A 27,599-nucleotide genomic window follows, 5' to 3' on the forward strand; every position below is an offset into this window, starting at 1 on the left:
TTCAAGCGAATTTTTTTTGCAATAAAGCAAACAAACAAACTCTTCAGCTTTATAATATTAGTATAGTTTAGTTTGTATAAATTATTACGTATATGTACATGTTGAAATACGCAGAAATTAACGCACTAACTAAACAGTCGCTGGTTACAATATCCCTACTAATATTATAAATGCGGAAGTAACTCTGTCTGTCTGTTTGCTACGTTCCGCTTAAACCTCTCAACCGATTTTGATGAAATTTGGCACAGACAATCTTTAGACCCTGAGAAAGAAATAGGCTATCTTTTATTGTGAAATATGTACCACGGGCGAAGCCGGGGCGGACAGCTAGTAAAATATATTATAAAAACTTATTTTTAACTTGAAGAAAACTCATAATAACTTGCCCCTTCACGTATATTTGTGACTAAGGTATCCAAAAATGAATTCGTCCCCATTCGAAATCGTCAAAGGCTGATAGCAGAAGGCTCTTGTGATCGGGAGCTATCCAATTTCCGGTGAAGCCTCCATTTTTATTTATTTAAAAGATCTTCAATTTTCCAACGTTGACTGCGCTAACTTTTAATGTAAACGTGTAACTTTTTATTGCTCCGCTTGTATAATAGTTTATTTCTTAAATTAAAACAAAAAGAGGGTTTATTCTAATAAATAATTGCTAAGATATAAATGGAGAGTCGTTTGCGAGATTTTGTTAATGATAGATTTCTTGTTTGTATAATTATTTATATAAATAAATTATTTTCTAACCTAGGGTGAAATTAAGATAATATTTATTTATCTCAACAGCTGCACACCTGTACACTCCTCTCTACCAATTCAATTCTTAAACGCTTCTAACTCAAACTCTTCAAACTTCTATACTAAGAACTGTTTTTAAGCTATTGCATAGCTTCTATCGCGGGCCTTGAGCGCGGGGACCGAACCGAGAAATTCCGTAACGAAAAAACCTCACGCTCCCCACTCCGACGGGCTCGGAGGTGTGGCTTGAAGGCATGCTATGCAATAGCTTTACCGCGGCAGTCCCCGAGTGCCACACGTCTTTTTTTATTAAATTTATCACTTTATAGAATAAGAATAAAACTGTTAGAAACAATCTAAGTATTCTGTGCTGTCTAATCACTACATAGTATAAAACAAAGTCGCTTTCCGCCGTGTGTGTGTCTGTACGCATAGATCTTTAAAATTACGAAGCAGTTTTGATAGGCATTTTAAAATAAATAGAGTGGTTCTTCAGGAAGGCTTTAGAATATAATTTGTCAAGTTTTCTATGCCGCATAGCTAGTTCTTAATAATTTACAAATGTGCGCTACATTTTTAGTCACTTTCCTAGGCAATACGCTACGTTATAGAGAAAATTATTGTTTAAAAATGGCCACATAATTCCAATATCAACTTTCCCCGTATAAATCACGCGAGAGTACCGAAATATTCAGATCGGATCTCAGATTGTGTTCTGGACGTTAGTTATCGTAATATTATACACGTAATGTGTGGCCGAGAGAGATATGATAAATATATGCAGATGTACTGGTGAGCGCGCAAGTTAAATTGTGAATATACCTTTTATATACTAGGTACTGCTAGCACAATAAAATAGTAACTATCGCTAATACCTAGTTTAGTTACAATATAATTAGTACAAAGATTACATAGGCCTTACCAAAATGTATAGAAGTTACAGTATAATATAATACATTGTGTAGAATAATAGTCTATAAATTATACGTAATAGTTAATACATAACTAGTTTTACATTTTACATATAAATAAAATTATATGAATGTAGTTACTGTACTGTTTATTTATAAGCTCAACTAAAAGTTGAGCATCAAAAATTGAGTTAGACTCATTTGAGTGTTCCCCTCCACGGAAATCTTTAGTAAAAGGCGAAAGATTTATACGTTTTGAAGGGAAACCAGAGTAACGTATAACTTGTATAGGGGAGTATTTCTGCATTTAAGAAACAATATCAATAGCGCGATTTAGAAACGATTAAATATCAACAGCGCCATCTAGTTATAGATGTGGAACTAAATAAAAAAATATATGTCTGCAACTGGTATAGCATGAATTAGGTCTAGCATAGAATTTAATATAAGTATCTAATTTATAATGTAATTACATTGTGTAATTAAATACAGTACTATTATAATTAATTTTAAATATTAGAAAAAAATATGGACTTCTAGCTCAATTTTGGGTTTTTATTTTGCATAAATATAAAAATACATAAGGACAAAAGTACGAAAATTTTCCCTCCGACTGTACTAAAGATATAGGAAAATATAAAAATGTAGCGGGAAGGTGCTAACTCCTATTAAATCATAATATAGACTCGATTTATGAACTTGCTCATGTTGTTTTAAATTTTCAGTTTATATTATTTTTACATATTAGTTTTAAATAACATTAACAAAATATCTTTATTCTATGTAATGAAATTAAGCAGTATATATAAATCGGTTCGTAGATATTAGTTCACAGTATAAAACAAAGTCGCTGTCGCTGTCTGTCTCTATGTAGGTACGCTTTAAAAAATGCGCAACGGATTTTGATAGGATTTTTAAATGGATAGTTTTTCTTGAGGAAGAATTTCGTATATTATATATGTAATTTCTTTTACTTTGTTATTGGAATCACAAAATAATAATAAACGTTATTAATAATTGTTATCTTCTCTCGTAAGAAGTCATTAATTATTATAATATTATCTACTCGTGTAAAATATGGAAAGATAACAAAACTAAAACGAATTTAAAAAGCACTCGAAAATAAAACGTCTCGGACATCGTTCTCATAATTATGTGAAAATTAATAAAAAACTAGGGTCCAGCTAAATTACTGAGAGCTAATTATGTCCGTCGAGAAAGAGTTAATTGCCTAGCCGCTAATATGAAACGACGTTGAGTGAAAATTGAGATAAAAAAGCCTTTATAACCGACAGCGAAAAAGAGGTCGTTTTGTCTAGATACGATGTTAATGTGATAGTAATATATCGATAGTTTTATCAAGATTTTAAGTGAACAGCCCCCCTAGTCAAGTGGCTTTCTGTTAGCGTAGCGTTCAATAGAATAGACTACGAATGTATGAGATTGACGTAGGCTGTAGATAAACGTATAGCTACAGCTTACGTCAATCTCATACATTCGTAGTCTATTCTATTGAACAGAAAGCCACTTGACTAGGGGGGCTGGTGCATTGGTAATCTACGTGACGAACTAATATTTTATTTCATTAAACTCTAAATCATGTTTTTTAGCTGTACCTTTTTTATTTTTTGCATAAATCATATTATAATTGTACTTTTAAAAATACTACAATAATGTACGAAGGAAATGGAAGTTGTATTATATTTGTATGAATAATTTAAGATGGCCGCTGCTAATTTGTTAGAAATAGACAAATAATGCATTTATAGTTATAACAAGTGTTTGTGGATCATGTGAGGATTTATATAGAGCTGTTATTAAATAATACCGGTGTAAAATCAAAATTTTGAAATAACGTTGAAATAGGTTGAGAAGATTACGATTAACTATAATAACTTTAACTTGTTTACGTTGTCTGTCGATCACAAAAAGCACGGTGATCTAAATAACAACATTTTAGGGGAAATTGTATTGACGAACATAATAAATGTGTTGTTTGGGTTATTTATTATTATTATTATAGGTTATTCATCTTTAGGTTAATCAGTAGGTGATCTTTAGTTTTCAATACTTATGTAAAGTGTTTTATTAATCAAAGTATATCGTAAATACTACTTAGTACAGCTTGTTTTGGACCATATTATAATCTAAATATTTGTCTTAATAAGCAAAATAAATATAAAAATGGTGGTATTGACAGCTCCATATGATCTCCACGTACACCTCGTAAACATAATGCAAATGTTGCGACTGTAGTTAGAACAATAATTCAAGAAAACTGCACTTGCTGAAGTTGGTAAGCATTGGATAATCGCGTGTCTGCTTACTTTGCTTAGAACTTGAATAACTTAAGTGTATGAATCGCGTACTTATATCTAAACTTGGGTATTAAATGCATAAATGGATCTATGTTTTATGTTTACACGTCAGAACCACTGAGCAAATATAGATCAATCTTTTTTTAGTGAAAATTATCCTCGAAACGGATGAAACAAGGGATGGAAACTTTTATAGAAAATTGAACATATATTTGAATTTTCATTTTTGTCGTTCGTCGTAATCGTTTGACTTTCGCTATTTTCCGACGAGTTCGACTAACGCCCACGCGACTAAGCCGCCGGTACCAGCGTTCACACCATCATTTTTCTTTTTGTCATTGCGTACTAAGAACCCTGTAGAACCGCAATCCTGTTACAAATGACTCGAAATTTTGTGTCAATATCTCCCGGTCTATTATTTTAATGATGTTCATTTATCTTTTTTCTTTTTTCAGGAACGGAAACAAATCTAAACAAGACGAATGCATCAGACGGTGGAACATAGAACCTTCTTGTATTAACTTCGTTAATCATTTAGCGGCTCTTGCTACGAATGATTTACAATACGAAATATGCAATATGCATAACACATCCCATTACCCACATTTGATAATTCCTCCAACCAAAATTTCACTAAGCTAATTCACCACAATACTCACACTCCAATATTTATTTAAAATTAAAATAATAAAAAGTTCTAGTACATTCAGATTCGATTCACGTACTCGAGTCTACATAGTACCGTAAAGTATCAACACAGATGCGATTAAATTGGAAAACATTCACTCAATTTCCTGCCCGAAAGGGGATCTGGCAACCGAGCGAGCTTTTGGTACCGTCAGCAACGGCAATAGGATAAAAAAAAAGTATTATTTTGATACATTGGAGCTTTGTGCCCGTGATTACTTGATGAAGTATTTATTTTTAGTTGTCTCTACGTTACCGGTCTTTCGTGATGTAATAAAAGCTGTTAGTTATAATCATATTCATTCACAATTAATTGCGGTTCTTAGGCAATGTATATCTTGTCGTTATTTAATTTAAAGTACATATTTAAAATTCAGCAGTATACGTCTTGTTATTCTTCAAATCTATAGTATTATACAAAAACAACCATAAGATGGATTTTTAAAGGTAAATACATTAGAGATATTTCATAAATATTTAAATCTATGTTACTTAAGTATTAAGGTGAAGTTTGTTAAGCTTTTTATTTAATTAGATCTTTCTGTTAATTTTACATTTATTTGCCAACCGTACCACGGTACCGTGCTGGTACACTGACAAATCCACGCGGCAGAGTAGCCAATGGCAAGACGTATATTTGCTGACGGTACGTTCAATATCTATCCCTTTAACGAATGTTATTTCTGTAGAAAACTTCCACGTATCAACGGAATTGTTGCTTTTAGTATAGATTTTATTAATTAACTGTACGCTTGAAGTAAGTATAAAGTTTTTCAGGAAATCCCGTTACGTTCTTAGGTATATATTGTAAGAAAAGCCATCTATTTAATTTGGCAAAGTAGCATCAAACCTAACGTCTACAATCAAAGATGCAATACCTAGACCAAGGAAGAAGTTTAAGAACAAGAATGTACAGTATTTAATTGAAGCTGGGTTGGCCAATAATACTTCCAGTATAAAAGAACGAATATGAAACTAAACAGCAAAATATCACTATACTTTTGATAAAAATTAGCAAAACTGTATAACAACGTTTGCTATAATTTACAGACAGGCGCTTAAAATTACAGCAATATTCTTCCACATAATTCTGAATGTAACGTAACATAAAATCTACCCTAGATTATTATTTTTTGTAAACAAACGATGTAAAATGTAAGGGCATTACTTGCATGACTTGTCACACCTTGGCTCAAGCAATTAGCAAATGCATGATATAAATGTTGAATATTTTATGATGTTTTTTATGAAATTCGAAAATTGTTGGGTGCGGATTGTGCTTTCGTGTATTCTATAATTATATGGTAATTAATCTGCTAGACGTGATACAGCGAGTGATAAATTGAAAAACCTTAAACATGCATAGTTGAAGTAAACGTTTTGATATATATTACGATATTTACGATGCTATAAGATCGTAAGCTATTTAATACTGAAAATACGATTGATAATAATTAGAAATTTCTGTTTATTTTTTTTATTGGGGAACTTTATAACCAACTGCGCTAGATAGATGCTCTTGTTTTTGTGTGTATGTCTGTTGATATTGTACTTATGTTAATGTCATGATATGCTCATTAAATAACTGGATTGTTTTATATTTAAGATTGAGATTTTACTCATTTGAACTATTTTTAACAAATTTAAAACCCAATTTAATAGAAGAATGGACAGACAGCATTATAGATTATTAAATTACTTACATATTCATAACCAGTATAAATATCTTAAATCATTCTCACATTTTAATCGACATAAAATATTCATGTAAAATTCATTAAAACGCAGACAGATTACAACCAAAGAAAATGTCTGTTAAACAATTTACATTGCGCTTTCGAGTTCAATAATATTATAATCCTCTTATCTCTGTATAGTGGCGAGTAAAGCCACAGAAAGGGAACTAGCAATGGATATTAAACGTTATTTTAAGTACGTAAAACTGGGGGATTGAACGTAGTTTAATATTCAGTTAAGCTTTATAGGGTTAACTTGTAATTATTAAGATCGTAATAGTATACCTAAACATTTTTGAGGATTTATTAAAGATATACCAATCGGAGATACTTTAAAGTTTTAAAATAATATACTTTTTATTACACGCTTTATATTAGCTTCACCTGTATGTTTGTATGTTTGTAACCGACTTCTTTGGGCGCGATTTTGACCCACTTTAAACGGCCAGATTTCGTTCAAACTTTGTAGATTTATTGAGGACCGATGACAATACACTAATTTGATAAAATTTTCTGTTTTTTAGTTCGGTTTTCTGTAAAAAGCGTGTTTTTTTAGTTTTATTAAACTATTATTATTTATTAATAACTACTTTAAGGTTGTTAATGCTTGGATGTTTGCTACTCTTTCACGAATAAGTTATTGAACGGATTGGGATGAAACTTTACAGTAATATAGGTTTAGGTTATTTAGATTATTACATTGTTACCTACGATTTATAATTTAACTGAAGAACAACTCGCCTGATTTGAATATTTTTTTAGCATTAGAATATGCCTGTATCTTTTCCAAGTAACATAGAGTTTTATGCAGTGTCAATCCCGGTCTGAATGTAAATTAATTCAGTAGTTTTACGTGTAATACACATTTGTACATATTATGTGATATGATTATATTAGAATTCTTTAAATAATCTCATTTATTCACAACAAACAATTCGAATGTTTAAAAAGATGCGTCCATTAATATTGCAAAACACAAATAAGTGCATGTCTTTCTTTCAAAAATAACAAACGAGTCGACGTCATAACTCTGAATTGAGACTTCAGAAAAATTAACACCGCTCCCGTGGAAAGGGAATTTCGAAGAAGTTCTTTTGCATACTGTTAATATAAAATTCATCACACTGTTTAATCTAAACATGTAATTCAATTATTCTGATTGGAAGATGCTGTGGCAACAAAAATGTTCAGTTCTCAATGTTACTAGGAATAGAATATTACGTATAAGAATTAAAAATTGGGTTATTACAGAAGTTTCAGTTTCAGTAAGTAAGCTTATTTTTTTTGTAATCGTTCACTCAATCGCCGAGACATGACATTTTTTTATTACAAAAATATTTGTCTACTTCACGTGTAGTATTGTGGATAATTAATATACATATAATTTTAGTAAAAATTTCAAATTGTATTAGTTTTAATTTTCTAATATTAATGGAACCATGTACGTGTATTTGCATAAGTTATGTAAGTTGTACAAAATGTGATTAGTATCTTTTGTTTGAAATTCTTCTATAAATAAATAAATTATTCAATCTCTGTCTGTCTTCGAAATTCCCATAAACAATGTCTTTGATCTGTATATGTGTTACAAGCTGATGAATGGCCAGCTCACATCTCCGTTCCGCGGACACTTTTAATTTATTAAATTTTGTCCAAATTATGTTAACATTTTTGGCACATTCTTAAACGTTTTTATGTTTTCATTGGAAGTGATATTTTCTGAACGCTTTTTTGTATTCGTTGAAAGATATCTTGTAGTTTTTAACTGATTTGGTTTATTTTAAAGTAAACTTGAATAATTTGGAAAATCCAAAAGTGCACGCCTCATAATTTTTTTTTAATAAATATTTATTAATTATTATTTTTGTTTATTTAATAACAATTAAACCACATCGAATCAGACCCTGAAAAATGAAAGGGTTCTATTCCTGAGCATACTCAAGCGTAAGAGAAAAAAAAAGACTCGATTAGTAAAGTATTTCGGTCGCTATCGTGTTAACAAGAAAAAGGATCCGCACATACAGACACACGGACGTCCAAGACAGAACTTTTTTAAACTGTTTTTTAACTAGTTTAAATAACAAAAATGACATCAAAAATATCATGAACGTTAAAAATAGTGTTTTTTCTTAATATGTGTGTGTATGTATTATCTTACAAGTGCAATGTATGATACATAAAGACATTTTAAGTTTGAAAAATCAGATGTTTTGCGCGAAGTGACAGTAGTACCATAGACTCTATTAGATTCTATTAGTCCATGGTAGTACCCACCTCAACGCTTCGCTTATGAGGCGTGCAATTTAGTTGTGTGAATCTTAAAATGTAGGTACGGTTTACTATGTTATTATTTATTATGGTGGAAATAATTCTAATTAGGAATTCCTAGTGCCTGTAATAAATAATTGAATTTGATATTCAATTATTTTTCATGAATAAAATTTTCATATAATAGGTACTACATATAAGGAAAGTCGGAATATTTACCCGTGAGTTTTTTACAGTCCGATGTACAAGTAAAAGTTTTTCACATTTGTTTTATGTTAGCTTTTCACTATAAAAAGTAAACTATCGATTCAGTACTAGACGGCGTAATTTAAGGTAATTTATACAAAATAAATACATATAAACTACGAAAGGAAGTGTAAATTTTGTTTCTTGCGGTGCACCTGTTATAAGAATTATTTAATATCTTATATCTATTAAATTAAGTTATATCTTTCTAGTTTCTGCATTTCTATAAACTATTTTTCTTCATTTGTAGTTGTAATATATTATGTTTAGTAATTGTAAATACTTAAAGAATAATAATATGCCAAATTATATCTGGATTTCGTCATCGACAAAGATGATTCTAATTTTTCCTTTTAACTTGATTAAAATATAATTAAAGAGTACCTCAAGAAATGCTACTTTCCAATTTCTTACTTTCCGATACGTGATGTCCAAAACAATCGTCACCAAGATTTGGTAAGTCAAAACACGGAGTCTTTGTTAAAATTGAAAATTCACGGAAAAAGATTAAATAATTACAGTCGGATTCCTATAATTTAGTTAAATCAGGTTAAGGTTTAAGGGAAATTAAAATGTTCATACAAATTGTTTCTTTGGAAATCTTCAATTTCACGGTTAGTTTGAGCGGTTAAAAGAATCGAGGTCAAACGTATATTCTTTGTTGTGAATTTATTGTTTTATGTATTAAGTGTGTTACCCGTTAGGTGTGCAATTTATTTATTTTTTTATAATAATAATCATTGATGGAATAATTTGATGAACACCTTTAATAAGAATTTTACTGGCTCCGTGTGATGACGATGTTGATATTTAAAACAATTAAAATATTCAGAACAAAGGATATATATTTTCAGAAAAAAAATATTGTGGAGGTGATTCGTTTTTAATTGTTTTTTTGCAAAACACCTACATTATCAGCAAACTGTGTGCAAACATTAATCGACCTAAATAAAATGCTACAATGACACCATGAATCATATATAATGCATAATCACCATAAAGGAACAAAGAAATAACGCGGAATTGATAAAAGTGCATCTACCCTAATTAAGCATCGCTAGTACAATGCATTCGACGAACAAGTGTGCAAATATTGACCGTGTTTTGTTGCACCACATTTTAGTAAAGGGCTTTTCGTGTGTATTTTCTGAGTCATGGATTTAGTGTGCCAAGGGAGAGGTGGTAGCGATTAGTAATAGACAATTACAAAGGAATAGAAATTGTGTAGAGCGAGCCCTACTTTATTTTTTGGAGCAAAAAAAATATATTAAGCCAAGGAAATTGGCGATTTGCTTGTACCATATAATTATCGATCGATCTTATACTAACAAGTATACAAGTTGAATCTTTATTTTGATTATTTTTAAAATTACTTGCGGTTAGAATGTAATCATATTTAGTATTTTCGCACTAATATGTTATTAAGTACATATACTATTCTATTATATACATTCTGACGAATAAATAAAATTGAGTAGAGCTTCAATTATTAATAAATCGCCTCCTCCTATCCCTTGGACCATCCACCATGACTGTGCTTTAGTTATTAATGAGCCACGGTCAGCAGATTAAGCGTATTATTTGATGAGTTCTAGTTTCCGCTCATCGTATTGCTTATTAGTTATTAGTATTTACGGAAATGTTCCGCTAATTTGGCATTTCATTTCGCATCCATCAATCCTATGGTTTAATGTAAATAGGTTTGGTTTGCGGAAGGATAGCTTTAAATAACAATACTTCTTATTCTAAAAAAGGTAACTGGAGATTTGTTATTAAGCTATTGCATAGCTTCTATCGCGGGCCTTGAGCGCGGGGACCGAATCCAGAAATTTAGTAACGAAAAACCTCACGCTCCCCACTCCGACGGGCGCGGAGGTGTGGCTTGAAGGCATAGCATGCAATAGCTTTACCGCGGCAGTCCCCGAGTGCCACACGTCTTTTTTTTTCAATGACATTAATTTTGTAAGTAGGTAAAAATGGAAAAGTTTATAAAAATAGAAAATATTATATTCACCATAATAGTGTTAAAATATAGATTAAAACTAATCAATGGCCGAAAAAAATTTTGAAATCCATCAATAAATGACTGAGATATAGATTATTGAAGTTTACATATTTTTGCACGAAACATCTGTGGATTCGATGCGCCTCTGACGTCATCACAGTCACTCGCGCTAGCGCTAGGGCCTGCTAGGGCAGATTACTTCGATTGTATGATTTCTTTATTCAAAACTGTTATTAAACGTAATATAAAAGAAAATTGTTATAAAAATATTGCTCATACAGTTAAAAATAATTTATAATTTTACATATTCACATTTATTTATTCTTTATTTATGAGTGTTTAGGGTGACAAATCAACATCGAGCTATGCTGCGCTGTACTGCGCTGTGCTGTGCTGTGTTTCTTAAGCTACGTTTTTTTAACAATTAAACGATGCTGCGCTGTACTGCGCTGTGCTGTGCTGTGTTTCTTAAGCTACGTTTTTTAACCTTCCTATACTCGCGCGTTGGTCTGTGAGACCGACGAAACACATTTTCGTAATTATTTTTATGCAGGTAAATCCTGTGAAGTCGAGTTCCTTGCTAGTTTCCGGATTTGGGGCTAACTTCATTTTAGTGCAGGTCGCGTGGTCGGTAGAAGTTCACGTGGACGTGTCATAGCATTTGGCGCCAATCGGTCCATGAGACCGACGCGAGTATGGGTGCAAGTTTTTGTGTAAGTATTAATATAGACTTTGAATACTTTGTGAAGTATGTATAGTAAAATATATGTATGAATGTTGCTCTAAATTACATTTTGACCAATTTTTTAGGCCATACTTCATGTCAAAATTAACGATGATCAAATCAGATTGTTGCTGGAAGAAACAAGTTCTGGTTCTGCTATGAAGACGAAAATGACAGTGAGGTGGAAGACAACGTGGAGGTACAAGAAAAGTCATACGACACCGAGCAAGACGATGACAATGAAGAGATATCTGAAGTTCCCGTGATTTTTACTTGGGAAAAGATGGACAGACAAGGCTCAAAACTAAGCCAAACATAGATAAATATGTGCTTTGATATGTTTATTATTATTACTTAGAAGTTTATTTTGTTTTGAAAAAGAAGTTCTGTTTTTAAAGTGAATCTTTTATTACATCGTCTCAAATAAATGTAATTTTTTACGACATCACATTAGAGACCTCAAAAATAACAGTACTTCTCCACTATTTAATGGATGTTATTATACAATATATAAACCTTCCTCTTGAATCACTCTATCTATTAATAAATAACCGGCCAAGTGCGAGTCGGACTCGCGCACCGAGGGTTCCGTACAAATAAGTTTAAAATTAAAAAAAAAATATATATATATATATATTATGTGATGTAACTAAAAATTTATGGTTCTCGTAATTTTTCCTTTATCTATGCTATAAGACGTTGCTTCGTACCAAATTTCAAGATTCTGAGTTCACGGGAAGCACCTTGTAGGTTTTGATTCCCTTGCAAGTGTTGAAAATTTGCGGCATAAACGGCTGTAGGTATCTTTTGATTGCGTTGGCTTAGAAGTTTGATTTTTTCACAGCTTCAAGGGACAGTAGACCTGAGTAATTGATATAAATTTCAAGTATAAATTTAAGGGTCTTGACAGACGGACGGACGGACAGACGGACAACAAAGTGATCCTATAAGGGTTCCGTTTTTTCCTTTTGAGGTACGGAACTCTAAAAAAAACTGCATCAAAATCTGTTGCGTAGTTTCAAAGATTTAAGCGTACAAAGGGACATAGGGACAGAGAAAGCGACTTTGTTTTATACTATGTAGTGATAAGCTCGACACAGCGCAGCATGGCAGAGCTCCATAAAAACATAGCACAGTTCGGCACAGCGCGGCTCAGCATGGCGGGTAGCGCGCCTCGCTCGAGACTGCTGCGTTTTTAAAGAGAGCGTAGCCTCACACAGCGCAGCACAGCATGGTTTGTTTGTATCCTCATTAAAATATTAGACGAGCGAGTTGACCAAACACAGCACAGCGCAGTACAGCGCAGCATAGCTCGATGTTGATTTGTCACCCGTAGACTTTAGTTTAGTTTTAATTTCAGTATAATGGAAGAAGGCTTCGTCGAAGGTCGAAATGATTTAATTTGCGTAATAATAATATAAGGAAACTTCTTTAGGCGCGTTGAGAGTAAAATTTCAAGAAAGCGTCATGGCTATACCGTCACGTCATGGAGTAAGGCGACGATTCTTCTACGACGATCTTTGCATGTTGCCAAAGAAGTTTTACTTCTGACACGTGTGCTCGGCACACACGCTTTTTTCAAACTTTGCCCTTTTTATCTGGTACGGCTGGACCGATTTTGATAGGACTTCCACTGAAAGATAGTAGATGTAACCAAGTAAGAATCCAGATAATAAACTTAGGCAGAAAAATTCAAATATTTTTTTTACTAGGTACAAGTAGGTCTCCTCTTTTACGAAAAAATGGGTGTTCCTGGCACTCCAGGTTCTCCTGTTCAAGGCGAATGCCTGTTTTGGAAGCCTTATTCTAATAAAATTTGCAGTAACTTTGTTCTATGTATTTTTAAAATGCGATTGTTCATCGGAGCGGTTGAAGGGTCATGGTCCATGGGTCCCCACAACCACACCACTCCCATTCCACATTACATCCTCCGAGACACGTCTTTGATGCAGAAGTCTCTTGGTGCACGTAATTTACTTCTCGAGTAGAAACGAATTCTACCTATACCCGTCGTTGATGCGGCTTGACGGAATACAGTGGGGTTTTGGTCGGTAGGAATCCGACATAACCCACGGCCCTTTCCCCAGAAGCCGTGGGTATCTATGCAAGATTTCCCCACTTAAAAAAAAAATTGGTTGTCTGTAAAGTCGGTTTACTGACGATAGTTGAACGTGACAACGTCCGATTGTGCTTCTTTGTCGCTCGTTCCGCGCTCTCGCTTGCACTTCAAGCCTAAATGGAACGCCTCAGAGCGAGGTAACGCCGTATGAGTCATGTTTTTTCGTGCGTGCAGCCGGCTCTATCGAATTATAAGACGTTGTCACGTCAAAAAAAAAAGGGTTACACATTACAATGCATATAGCAGTGATATTTCCAGTGTAGTTAGTTGATCATCCGTTTCACTGATAAATTTTTCTTTAGGGACAAGTAGAGATCAGCCTGTATCCTGTCAGACCAAGACATATTTTTCTCGGTCTCTACCGGGAATCGAACCCAAGAGCCCTCGGTTCTACGCTGACTCGTTAAACACTGAACTAAGGAGGCGCTCTATTATGACGCTACATACCGCTGTCATATTAATTCTACACTGGAAATTTTGCGGGGCAGGACGATCTTGGAATGTATTTTGGTATAGCTATGTAATTCTACTTTTAATGTATTTATTTTAAACCTCGATGTGAAAAAAACTGAAATTTAGATAACAATGTCTGGCTTATTCGATGTACGTTTCCAAATATGTATATAGTTTAGTTCTGCAGGACGCAGGTGTTGAAATGAGAAATCTAGTCATTGTATTATCACTACATAGTATAAAACAAAGTCGCTTTCTCTGTCCCTATGTCCCTATGTCCCTATGTCCCTTTGTACGCTTAAATCTTTGAAACTACGCAACGGATTTTAATGCGGTTTTTTTTAATAGATAGAGTGATTCAAGAGGAAGGTTTATATGTATAATAACATCCATTAAATAGTGGAGAAGTACTGTTATTTTTGAGGTTTCTAATGTGATGTCGTAAAAAATTACATTTTTTCCGCTTACATTGCAAACGCAGGCTGAACCCTACGAGTTTTATCAAAATAATGTACTAAGTATTATACACATTGAAAAGGTCTACAGAAAAGTCCGCGATGGTATATGTCTATCTCTTATGGATAACCCACAATAATTTTTTTTTGTCATTTACTTTTTACGACAAACAATGGCTAATTTTCGATGCGATTTTAACCAATACAGCATTAATCCTTAACCAATTAAATACCTTGAATACATTGTTCATTTAATATAGATCTATATGGCCCTTTACACCGTATGATTTAAGTGAATATTTTCGAAGATATTACAGATTTAAAAATTGCGGGACGTAGCGTTTGCGGCGGTACCGGCCGGCCGCCCGGCTATATATTTTATATATCCGTGCGAAGCCGGAGCGGGCCGCTATGTTTTTATATACAACGTTCGCAGTTTTTCTGTAGTGTATTTAGTATCAGCATTGCACCCGTGCGAAGCCGGGGCGGGTCGCTAGTTTTCGATAAATTAGGAAATCAACTAAATATGGAGTTTCTGAATCAAATATAGAGTTCATGTCAGATGGAGTTAAATTTTTGTATACATATGGTATCTGCAGGTACTATTGAGCTGACTTGATGATGCAGTGAGGAGGATAATGGAAATCCTTAACTTATGAGTGGGTACTGGTAACTACTAACTGGGTAGTACTAATAATATTTATATTACTTAATTACCTAGTAGGTAGCAATAAGGGTTTTGAAATTGGTTTAATTTATTAATTATAGATGTTGGTAGAATCACCATCTGGATTAGGTCGAAAATAAAACAAACAAATAATTAAAAATATTTTAATAATACGTAGAATCATTTTGTGAAACTTTTAGTATCTTTCTTATTATCTGTGTCGATATAAATTTCTTTAAGTGTGCCTTTGATGAGATATACTACAATTTGATATCTGTATGAAAATCAATAGTTTTTATTCAGTTTGCATCACGTTAACGTTCCCTAATTAATCACGGTTCTATTTTTTCGAGAATCCAGTCAACGTATTGTCTAACATCGGTGTATTTTACATCAGTGGGTCCGCCGCATATTCGGGGTCCATAGGATAATATACCGAATTGAACCATACTAATTGAATCGCCATAGCTCTCTTCTAAAACTAGTGGTCCCCCTGAGCCTCCTTTGCAGCTATCTTTGTACTTTTCACCAGCGCAGATGTGTTTACTGTTAATAATACCATGTGCATTAAATATCATTTTTACAAATACCATAATGTGTAAAGGTAAACAAACATACCTATATCCTTCCTTGCAGGATACGATAGGTACTTTCAATAAGACAGCAGAAGATTGTTTTGCTTCAAATGTTGGCCATCCACTCACGGTAGCTCGCTCACCAATCAAATTTTTGGTTTGTAGATTTGGATATATTGGTAGACAGATGGGTCGAACATTAGCTGAGTGAGAGAAAATATAATCAAACTCAAACACAAACATTTATTTATTCAATTTTTAGAAGTCTAAACTTCTTCTAGAAGCACTTTTGAATCGTCATAACATAGTTTTACCATTTAGCACCAATTCGGGAAGCAGTTTCTACGGAGAAGTACCGGCAAGAAACTCCGTAGCTCCGTAATCAACTATAATACTTAAGATTATACTTTTTTTTTAATTATGTTTATAGTGAGAGTTGAGTGAGTGTTTATTCCATTATTATTTCTTTTTCTTAAAAAACTTGAAAAATACGCTTTAGTGAAAATTTGCAATGTACTCGAGATATGCATAGAATCTGCGATTGCAGACCAGGGCTTTTATTTTTCGCAGCTGACCTAATAGAAGTTCAAAACATTTTACGGCTTTAGTGATTGGTTTAAAAGTTAATTCTGGATAAGCGATGTTCAGAAATGAACACCGAGATTTTAACTGATAAACTTAGCTGATAAATTGTAAGGCAGCAGAATTCATCGATCAAAATTGGGGGAAAATACTTACAAGACGATAGGTCGATTTCTTCGTCTACACGTATCAAAGCAATATCATTAGTTTTCCGTGCTCTGTTCCATTTCTCGTGTACAATTGTTTTTTCAACGTAAACGTCCTAAAAAAATACAGGATTAGATTAGTTATTATTAAATCACTTCATGCAAGTAGCTCTTTTTTAATGCACGGAGGCCACAATGCGGACGCGTCACCTCATATCTTATGGCAGGTGCTACCACAATGCCTGAGACATTACATTTGATTGGATGTTATGGACGATAAAAACCCATGGAGGGTTGTCGCGAAAAAACCACAGGACAGTTCTTTGGCATGTTATTATAATATGTATATTATGATGTTACATATGTATTTTGTAAAATTGTAAAACTGACATGATTTAAAAGAGCAACTATGGAGTTTCTTGCCGGTTCTTCTCCGTAGATACTGCTTTCCGAATCGGTGGTAAATTTTAAAATATGTAATGACGTTTCAAAAGTGCTTCTATAAGAAGTCTAATTAAATGAATAAATGTTTGAGTTTGAGTTTGAGACCTTTCAGTTTTTTTTCTAATTCTTACCTGTATATGAGTCTCGCACGTATTCTGATAACTTCTTCTCAGGGAACTTATATTATATTCTCCGAGACGCACACCAATCAGTCTGTTGTTAATACAGTGAGCGGCAGTCAGAATATACCTGGAGTTTATTACACTGCCACCGCATTCAAAACCCGTATCTGAATCAATATAAGCGTTAATATATAAAATGTATTGAGGTACTAGGCATATGCATCTACTTACTTTCTGAATATTAGCTAAATTATTATCCTTTAATATTTAAACAAACGTTTAAAATAAAATACGTAGCCGTCTATAATTAACTAGCGGTCCGCCCCGGCTTCGCCCGTGGTACCTACATGTTTAAACTATCCAATCTCTCAAGTTGGATCGAACTGCACATGGTGTGCGAACTTTATTAAAATCGGTTAAGTGGTTTAGGAGTCCATTGAGGACAAACCTTGTGACACGAGATTTATATTATATTATGAAGGAAAATAAAAAAGAGCACTAATATAATATAATAAAATCTAACAATTCGATGTTGTGCTTTTTTCAAAATAAGCAAGAAGGGCCATCCAAGGTAATTCATTGAGGCGTGCGACGCTGCCTCCAACAATTCGGTCGCCGTTTATAATATCACCGCATAATTCTGGTAACAACGACTTTTTATCAATGATTTTATTTTGTGTGTCCTGAGGTTCTATACCAGACTTGACAATTGAGTTTTCAATTGTGCCAAAATCGGAACAGCAGACCTGTAAAGAAATGATCTATTGATAAACAGTTCATCATGAAATTCCTGCTATACCTAAACATTATAGTTAAATCAGTTACATGTTCACTTTCAAAATTAACAGAATATGCGTGATTATTTTTCCGACCCAAATATCGACCAATAGAATTGCACCATTCGACGTCACGTGGTACAACCTACATGGTATTATACTGATAATTTTTTGAAAATTTTCTCTGGTCGTTGACGTCAAACTGACAGGTTCAATTCAATTGTGAAATTATTGGCCGACATTTGGGACGGAAAAATAATCTCCCGAATACCACACGAGCTTCAAAATTATCTGGCATTTCCCTCAAGGTTCCCTGCAAACAAATAAAGTCGTCAAGTTTTTCAGGAAAAATCACTCGCGCTTCGCGCTCGTGATTTTTTAACCTTGACTAAATACTTGACTCCTTCATTTGTTTGCAACGAACCTATCGGAAAATACCCGATAATTTTGAAGCTCTTGTGGTATTATAAGTGAAAATGAAATGCTATCATTCTCATATTGCAAAAATACAGAAGACTGACCTGGCCAGTGACCGAAGAGATATCTCTGGCTTCTTGGTTTCAGGGATATTTGGTGATAATAATAAAATTTATTAAAAAATTTCTTGCCAGTAGAGGACTACTTTATTCCTCAGTTACTCAGACTATATTTGTTAGTGCTTAATCATATATTTAAATGTAAAATAACTAATATGTTTGGACTTCTAATGATGAGGCAGGTATATCATAATAATAATGTAAGTAGGTATTGTTTTCACCTGGTACTGTTCTTCAGCTGGATTGTAGCCGCAGAAAGCGTTCGTAATAATCTTCCGGGATTCAGCATCTCTTTTGTATCTAGCCAGAAAAAAGGCGGGTGGACACTTGGTGATGTCTTTACAGTCACTGCAGTCCCCTGCAACATGATTATCATCATTATCATGTAGGCAAATTCAGAATAGCTAAAATTCTGTTACAAATTATAAGTAGGTATATTATGTGTTATAGTTAAATCCCGAAACACAATCTCTTCGCGGAAGGACTGGTTTATCTTAGGTTTGGCATGAGCCATCGGGAAATCCTCGAAATACATTTTAATATCACCCTTTGACTGAAGTCACGGGCGTTGGCGAACGCAGCATAGGCATCGCACGCGCATAAAAGGCCGAAATATTACATTTATTTGGGCTTTGACAAAGTCATTATGCCAGACCTGAGGTTTGACCAGTCCAACCTACGAGTGCCCGAGCTTTGCTTACATAATATGTAATAGTCAAACCCCGAAAGTCGTGTTAGTTATTCTATTTATAACTCAAGAACGGCTCAACTGATTTTGCCGAAAAGAGATTTGGTGCGGAGGTAGCTTTGAACCAGGAGAAGGACATAGGATACTATTAACCCTAAAATAAAAATAAAAAATTACAACTGGAGCAGAGTCGCGCCGGGGCGAACAGCCTAGTGTTATATGAAGGAATGTAATTGAGCTCTAAAACGGAATATATTATATATCAACAACAATAATTAGTACCTTTTTAATAAAATAAATAATAATAATATCTACTGGAACGAGTGCGATATATACATATATGTCCAACCAATGTGTAGGTACCTTTAATGATTCATAATTAATTGTATCCCATACTAGGTAGTAGATAATATAAATTAGGGAAAATAAGTATTAGGTATTTATAATCTATACTAATATTATAAAGCTGAAGAGTTTGTTTGTTTGTTTGAACGCGCAAATCTCAGGAACTGTTGGTCCGATTTGAAAAATTCTTTCGGTGTTAGGATAGCCCATTCAGATGAATGGGCTATCTAACACCGAAAGCGTGATGATATTATATAGCCTAAAATCTTCCTAGATAGGAAGGCTTTAGGCTATATATCATCACGCTCAGACCAATAGGAGCGGAGCCACATATGACAATATTTGAACATAATAAATTGTATTTTTAGTCATTAAATTTAAGAGTAATTTAATATTAAATTATTATTCCGCTCGTCCCGACTGTCCCAGGATAAAAACAAAATTAAATATGTTACTTCCTAATAAAGTAGCACTCTGTTAGTGAAGCAATCATTAAAGTCGGTCCAGTACTTTTAACCCATTCAATAAAAAAAAAAATAAACAAACAAAACTAGTTGCACTTTATAAGATATATTAATTAGTATGTGTTGCAATTAATAATAATCAGAAAATAATGCTTTCATCAGATCTTGACTTGAATTTAAATAAATTTTTATGATAATTTCATAGTGTAACTATATATATAATATTATAATACTTACTAATGCCTGACACATCTTTTAAAATTTGCTGCACAGTAACGATGAAAATTATTATTTTGTAGAACATCACGTGATATATTTAGGAATGAGAATAAAACTGTTGAAATGGAGTATGCAACCTCCTCTTGTAAATGAGTGCTGCTTATTAAGCAATTTATATAATATAACTGTTATCACACCCCACTCTTCTTATAACTACAATGTTTACAGGAAAACTGTACACATAATTAATTTATTAAAGTGATTCTCTTCAATACCTAGGCAATGTAAAATATCGTATCGTATCGTAATATTATAGTTCATTACGTCTGTTTCCTAGGTAATCTATACAATGCCTAGTGAGTATAGTATCTAGACCAAGATCTAGACTATAGAACATCTAATACTACGGCCACACCCCGGACACTCCATACAAAATGATCGTTTTGACAGTCACACTGTATAGACTGCAAATGTGTGTGTTAACGCTTTATGGTTGGCACATTTGTGACTAGCGTAAAAAAAAATTCGCGTTTTTCTGATGAAATACATCCGTAAACAGCACAATATCTAACCATTTTCTACGAAAAACGATAATCACAAATCAAAAATAATAAAATTACTTTAAGTCAATTTGATTAATGTTGTCAATCTTCGTTGCGTATCAACCTTGCAGAAAAATATGGCCCATTTTATGTCTGATCGCGCGGGGGTGAGGTAAGTTTAATTTTGGCGGGAGGCGGAGAGTGTCCGTTCTGTAGCGTTTAGCTACTATTATGTATTCTGTGCTACGGCAATGAGTTAGACATAGACATAGACATAGACACACATTTATTTACAATCAATAACACACACAACAACTGACAAAAATAATAACAAAACACAGAACAATACAAATAAAGCAATAAAGGGGGAAATAATAATAGATACAAATGCTGCTTAAGTAAATTAAAGTAAGTTAAATAGATTTGAAAGTGAACGTAAAGTATGTGTCCCCAAAGTACCTTTTGTTGTCTTTTACATGCATTGACGGCTGGGCATTTGGTATTATATAGCTAGGCAAAATAAACAAACGATAGACTAATTATAGTCTTATTATGATATATAACCTAGGTCTTATATTCTAGAATATCGAATTATAGATTGTCGGTAACATAATGTAAAATTGAATCTTATTTAAGTAATCCTGAAATAATTCCATTATTACGCCAATGTTGAAATATTTGCATTAAAGTATTTTTATTATCACCAACTTATTTAAGTATGCCATGTTATTCTGTTTTTCCTTTTCGCAATCGTTCTGTTCTGAATTTAATAACAGGAAATAATGTTTAATTTTCTTTGTTTCCTTGTACCAAATTAGTTCGCAGATATTCTAGAATTTACAATTACATATTTCAATACTAAAAAGCTCCAAAGATAGAGCCTGTGCGGCTTTATTACTTATTTTTTTATCGTCATATACCTAATTATTATCGTGAAAACTGAAACTATATCTAGGTATATGTCATGAATTTACCTTAGTCAAATTTTACGCAGTGCGATTATTTCAAATAAATAAATAATTAATAATATCATCTATAATAAATGGCAATATATTAAATTTATAGCATATTATTTTTATTTGCAAACAAATGTGACTCCGTTTTAATCAAGGTATTGTTAGAGATAAGTAGGTACCTAAGTAACGAGTAGGTATATAAATACTCAAAAACTTCGATGGCATGATTGTGAAATCTGTTGAAGTATGACTAATGAGATACATTTTAATAAATACCTATAGATATTTGATTTAGCCGAAAATAATAAAGCAATTTTCCAGCTCCTTTTAAATCCTCTTATAACGGTGCATTTACACCAAACGAGCGACTGCTCATTCTAACCCCATTATGTCAAATTCTTTTAGTGTAAAAGGCGTAGAGCATTATATTATCGTTGTTCTTAGTGCGTTCAAAAAAAGTCTATGCAATGTTTTAATACTGAACAACACTGAATACGAGTTTTCGTTTACACTAAAAGATCACGAAAGAATGCTTTTGATCTAGCTCTAGCTCTATGTTCGTTTGATGTAAATGCGACGTAAGAAAAATACCTTTATCTAGACACGCGGCAGCGTGTCAAGCTAAGTTCAAGCGAAGAGAACTGGCGAGCAGCAGCCGTGTGTAATTTTACACGAACCATTTGGAGCCACTTTTCACCCCCTTATAACTCGAAAACTAATTAACTTAAACAAACCAAATTTGGTACATATAAAGAGAACCACAAGATAATCAAGAACCTTTAATTTCATAAATACGGATTAAACAGTTGCGTAGATATTAATATCCAAAAATCGCAATTTTTAAGACTGACTGACTCATAGATATTATATACAAAACCTAACCCACTTCCAGATGACCTAGAAAGTTCAAATTTTGTAATCAACTAGTTGTGTTTACAAAGGAAAAAATCAGATAACAGTTAATTTATCTGAATTTTTTTAAAGCTATTGCATAGCTTCTATCGCGGGCCTTGAGCGCGCGGACCGAATCCAGAAATTTAGTAACGAAAAACCTCACGCTCCCCACTCCGACGGGCACGGAGGTGTGGCTTGAAGGCATAGCATGCAATAGCTTTACCGCGGCAGTCCCCGCCGAAGGTTATATCATCACGCTACGACCAACATGAGTGGAGCCACGGGGGTGAAACCGCGTGGAGCAGCTAGTTAGATATTAATAATCTATTATGAATATTCATTTTAATATGATTTACCTATTATAATCAGGATTGGGTAGAGATCGATATTCAGTTCTAGTATGATTGTCATTTATCAGCCAAATTAATCTTAATAATAAGTAAATTAATAACTCTTATTTAAGAACATTGACATCGAATGTATAGAAAAAATACTTCTATTCAAAAATAATTTATAATAAACATTTGTTTATGTTGCATTTGCTACCACAACATACCATAATCACTACATAGTATAAAACAAAGTCGCTTTCTCTGTCCCTATGTCCCTATGTATGCTTAAATCTTTAAAACTACGCAACGGATTTTGATGCGGTTTTTTTAATAGATAGAGTGATTCAAGAGGAAGGTTTTAGTATATAATTTATTATGTTTTACACAAAGCGGGCGAAGCCGCGGGCGGAAAGCTAGTACCCTATAGAGATACTTAACATTTTTTTATTAATTATTGAAAATTACAAAGTGACTTATATGCTGACGGTACTTCAGACAGCTTTGCATAAGGAATGATCGATCGCATTACAGCAGGTGGATGGTTAATGACTCATTAGTGTATGTGAATTACATTAAAAATGCCATGTGAAGGCTTTGTTTGAAGTGCCTTATTGTTTAGCCATGCTTTTGTTTGAAATTGGACGTAATAAGAAGTGATTATGCTACAAATCGATTTTGTTCTGCTATTTGTGTAACCTCTTTAATTCGGTGGGATAACTGAGAATTATAAATGACCTCTTTTATTCGGCTGGGTAATGATTCTATTGTGAAATTGGTTTCTGGGTTTTGATTGACGAAAATATTATTTATTTTTGGATATACAGAGTTTGATACCTTGAGATTTTAAAGGGACATATTTTTTATTAAATAAAAAAATACATGTTTACTTTTCTAGATGATATTTTTGTTTAGTTTGTGACTGGATGGCGCTGTATGATTTGTTTGAGATTACTTATTTTAATGAGTAGGTAGTAATTTTTTGGTTCTGTCGCTTATTATGTTCTAATTATTGATCATTTATAATATGTATATATGTAATAGGAAACGTCATGTATTTATTTCTTACGCCGGTGAATTTTTACTGAGCAAATATTTATTAGCAATTTTGCCTATAAAATTTCTATGAAACATATTATAAGTGAGATAACTCTAGTAGAAATTTTTAAGATTATTATGAAAGCTCGATCAATAGTACCATATCGGCTAAATAAATTCAATTCCATGGCTCATTCATATTAACAAAACTAGGGTAGGTACTAAATAAAAAATACTATTTGCTTTTACATTTTATTCCAACAAAGAAATAACATAAAGGTCCTCTGGTGACAATTTTCGCAAAGCATATCTTTGCTTAACTTAATTTTGAAGTATGGCTAAGTTTAAACGATTTACACACAGCCTAATATTGTCTCGAGAATGCTCCTCTTGAGGACGATCTAAAACTTAAGCTGGCTGTATTCCATGTTGAAGTTTTGATGAAATTTCGCGTTACAACTAGGAGTATGTATGTATGCTTGCTGTTAATATTATTACTGGTGTTTTATGTTCTTGTGAGTTAAATAGTTTACTCGTAAATAGTTATAACATTTTGTATACTGTTGTCAAAAACTGCTGCCACTACTACCTAATATCAATACTCAATAGTATAAAAAATATTATAACGAGAGAGTCTGTATGTCTGTATGTCTGTCAAGGTCTAATCACAGCTCTAATTTTGAGGAAATTTGCAATAAAAATATTTGGAAACCCAGTATTACGAACATACCTACTTTACTTTTTTCAAAGATAACCTCTAAAGTATCGAAACTTGAACGAAAGAGATCGTTACCTTTTTGGCTTAGTTTTGAGCGTGGATTACAGCTATTATACTTAAAAGTATGCACATATTTTATGTTCATGTAATTTATATCAACGTCACAGTGCAGCTGAAGTGTCTTCACTCCTCAGTCTTCACCTAATAATTCCTTATTCATACCACGTGTTCTAACCAAACTCTGCGTACAATTAATTTATCACTCAATTAATCGTTCCAATGTTAACAACCGCGCACAATAGCGACTATTCCCTTTATTAGAGCAATGAAGTAAGTCCAGACGTATCTTGTTTACAATTTAGCACGTGTGTCGTCAAAATAAACTGAGTTAGTCACTCCTGTGAGTCACAAGCAGTTAGTTCTGGATATTCAAATCAAATCAACAACGGAGGATTTGACTAGCGATTAATAGTGAAATATGGAAATCAAATCAAGTATCAGAAAAAAGGTTATAATCACTACATCGTATAAAACAAAGTCGCTTTTTCTGTCCCTATGTCCCTTTGTATGCTTAAATCTTTAAAACTACGCAACGGATTTTGATGCCAGTTTTTTTTAATAGATAGAGTGATTCAAGAGGCAGATTTTAGTATATAATTTATTAGGTTTTAGACAAAGTGGGCGAAGCCGCGGGCGTTAAACTAGTATATCTAATAATAAAGTGTAGAGCTCTTTTTATTTGGAATAATAAATAATATTACTTTCCTGAAAATATAATATGGAGGGAAATTGAGGTGATATAGGTAATATTAGAAACCAATAAAATACAGTGACACGGAAAGAATAACAGTTTATTTACATCAAGCCATATAAATTATATGTATATTAAAAAAATCAATGAACGGAATGGCGAAAGACGCTGGGTTCCCGGCTCCCACATCGTGATCGATTTATATATTCTATTCTTTAAAAAAGTCCATTTATTAAGCATTTGAAGCCATAAAACTAAATCCATACTAATATTATAAATGCGAAAGTAATTCTGTCTGTCTGTCTGTTACTCAATCACGCCTTACCTACTGAAGCAATTTGCATGAAATTTGGTATAGAGATATTTTGATACCCGAGAAAGGACATAGGCTACTTTTTACCCCGGGAAATAGGATAGGTTTTATCCCGGCAATCCCACGGGAACGGGAACTATGCGGGTTTTTCTTTGACTGCGCGGGCGAAGCTGCGGGTGGAAAGCTAGTTATCCATATTTTAAAATATGCCAAACATGATAAATAAATAGTTCCACATTTTATGTTTTTAATTTGATCACAAATCCAAAAGACGACCGTTGAATCCCGACGTCCCATTCTATATTATCCGGTACAGTCAAGTGCAGTTTACTCAAGAACCTATGAATAATTAGCAAGTTTCCTATTAATTTATTAAGGGAGCGTACTTCATTAGCAATTTTGCATACAGATGGTCCCAAGTTAAGAGTCTCAGTGAACTTTTAGGTCAAATGTACTTTTTATTTCTATTCGAGCTTTTGTTCCTGACTGTATTTTAATTTCAAGTCATTTACATTTTATTTAACTTGTTTGTTTTGCTGCGTTTTTTTTAGATGCATTAAGTGTATAGCTTTTAGCTGCGGTTTGAGGGTGAAAGGATTAAGATTTTAATTTCTTATTGTGGTTAAAGTTAAATGTATCTCTGCTAGAAATTAAAACCTTATTAAAATTGTTTTTAAGCTATTGCATAGCTTCTATCGCGGGCCTTGAGCGCGGGGACCGAATCGAGAAATTCCGTAACGAAAAAACCTCACGCTCCCCACTCCGACGGGCTCGGAGGTGTGGCTTGCAGGCATGCTATGCACACACGTCTTTTTTTTCTTTAAGCTTCCGCTTGTATTTGGTAAAAGACTACACTTTTTACGATACTTACTAGTAAAATGCTCGTATTAATGCTATTTTTATGGCGAAGCATGAAAGAGTAAATATTACATTGTTTTAATTCCTTTGACTGCTCCTAAACGGCTGGACTTATTTTAAGGACATTTTTTTATATGTCTTCTGATTTTTATAATAGATATACATAGATAACATTAATTACCTACATTGGAAGCAGGATGATTATAATTTGTATTCAAGAAAACAACTGTTTTATTCGCACAAGACGTAACTAATAAAACAGTAGCGTACACTACACATTTCCATAAAAAAGTCCCCAGGGCTGAACACAACGTCGAAGCCAATTCTCAAGTGACCAATGTTGGCAGCCCTGCCAACAACGCAATTATGCAAATTTGAACTGTAACACCGAACAATAAAGATGAAGTTTTATTGAACCACTCTAGGGGGAAAAGCTAAGTTGTGTAAGGGAGGAAAACAAGGGGGGTGTTAATAGTTATTGTGGTTTTAAAGCTGTTATTATTATGCTTTTGTAATGGAGCCAAAATAGTTTCTTTGCTTTGATTTATTTCTTTTTATGTTTGTTCTAGGGATGTAACGATACATGATTTTGCCGATACGATACCGATACCGATATTTGTAGTAATGTATCGGCGATACCGATACCGATACCGATATCGATGGCTTGGTAGAAAAATAAATAGTGAATTATGCATAAAAAGTTACCAATATTTAACAGAGACAACTGTTAATCGTATTCTTTTAAATAAAAATGCCAAATCAAAAAACAACAAAACCATTTATTTTAGTATTATTATTTTACGAAGTCAGTTAAACTTTAAGTAATACACATACAATCAGTACCTAATAAAAGTTTACTATAATTGGTAGAGTTTTTTCAGAAAACAAAGTGCGCACGCGCGGGCGGCCTCCCGCATCGTTCATTGGGCGCGGATTTTTGAATTATTTGATATCAAAAAAATTGGTTGTTTGTAAA

General features: G+C 33.2%; 1 protein-coding gene, 2 long non-coding RNA genes and 1 other non-coding gene across 5 annotated transcripts in view; 1 reads left to right on the forward strand and 3 right to left on the reverse strand.

The window, feature by feature from the left end:
- The window catches only part of LOC149481923 (uncharacterized), a 172,156-nt gene extending 157,017 nt beyond the window's left edge, over positions 1–15,139 (reverse strand). Inside the window, exon 1 of one of the 2 annotated variants that reach the window (XR_016316831.1) lies at positions 14,436–15,139. This is a non-coding gene — a long non-coding RNA (uncharacterized LOC149481923). Of the gene's footprint in view, positions 1–1,120; positions 1,146–14,435 lie in introns of those variants that run through there. The other variant, XR_016316832.1, reaches the window with a different exon arrangement.
- Positions 1,808–1,924, reverse strand: LOC149481933 (U5 spliceosomal RNA). The gene has a single exon (XR_016316875.1). It is a non-coding gene; the product is annotated as a U5 spliceosomal RNA (small nuclear RNA).
- On the forward strand, positions 11,537–12,081 carry LOC149481934 (uncharacterized). Its single transcript, XR_016316843.1, has 2 exons — positions 11,537–11,622; positions 11,720–12,081. It is a non-coding gene; the product is annotated as an uncharacterized LOC149481934 (long non-coding RNA).
- A 338-nt stretch (positions 15,140–15,477) lies between the features above and the next one.
- Positions 15,478–20,384, reverse strand: LOC149481935 (melanization protease 1-like). The gene is made up of 7 exons (XM_089705092.1): positions 20,243–20,384; positions 18,730–18,866; positions 17,720–17,942; positions 17,206–17,363; positions 16,641–16,746; positions 15,946–16,105; positions 15,478–15,873 (listed from the first exon to the last, which is right to left on the reverse strand). The coding sequence occupies exons 1-7, from the start codon at positions 20,307–20,309 to the stop codon at positions 15,660–15,662; spliced, it is 1,065 nt and encodes a 354-aa protein (XP_089561218.1). The 5' UTR covers positions 20,310–20,384; the 3' UTR covers positions 15,478–15,659.
- Between the last annotated feature and the right edge of the window lie 7,215 nt (positions 20,385–27,599).

This window comes from Colias philodice, chromosome 16 (assembly GCF_061535455.1).
Source record: "Colias philodice isolate Cphi_HAF_F1 chromosome 16, ilColPhil1 Martin Lab GWU primary, whole genome shotgun sequence".
NCBI classification, from domain to species: Eukaryota; Metazoa; Arthropoda; class Insecta; order Lepidoptera; family Pieridae; genus Colias; species Colias philodice.

Bases quoted from the DNA above. Each gene is read 5' to 3' on its own strand.
- LOC149481935 (XM_089705092.1), bottom strand. From the start codon at position 20,309: ATGTTCTACAAAATAATAATTTTCATCGTTACTGTGCAGCAAATTTTA. The intron at 18,867-20,242 runs GTAAGTATTATA...ATCATGTTGCAG, and splicing joins AAAAGATGTGTCAGGCATTA to GGGACTGCAGTGACTGTAAA. The intron at 16,106-16,640 runs GTAAGTATTTTC...TCTCTCACTCAG, and splicing joins AGAAATCGACCTATCGTCTT to CTAATGTTCGACCCATCTGT.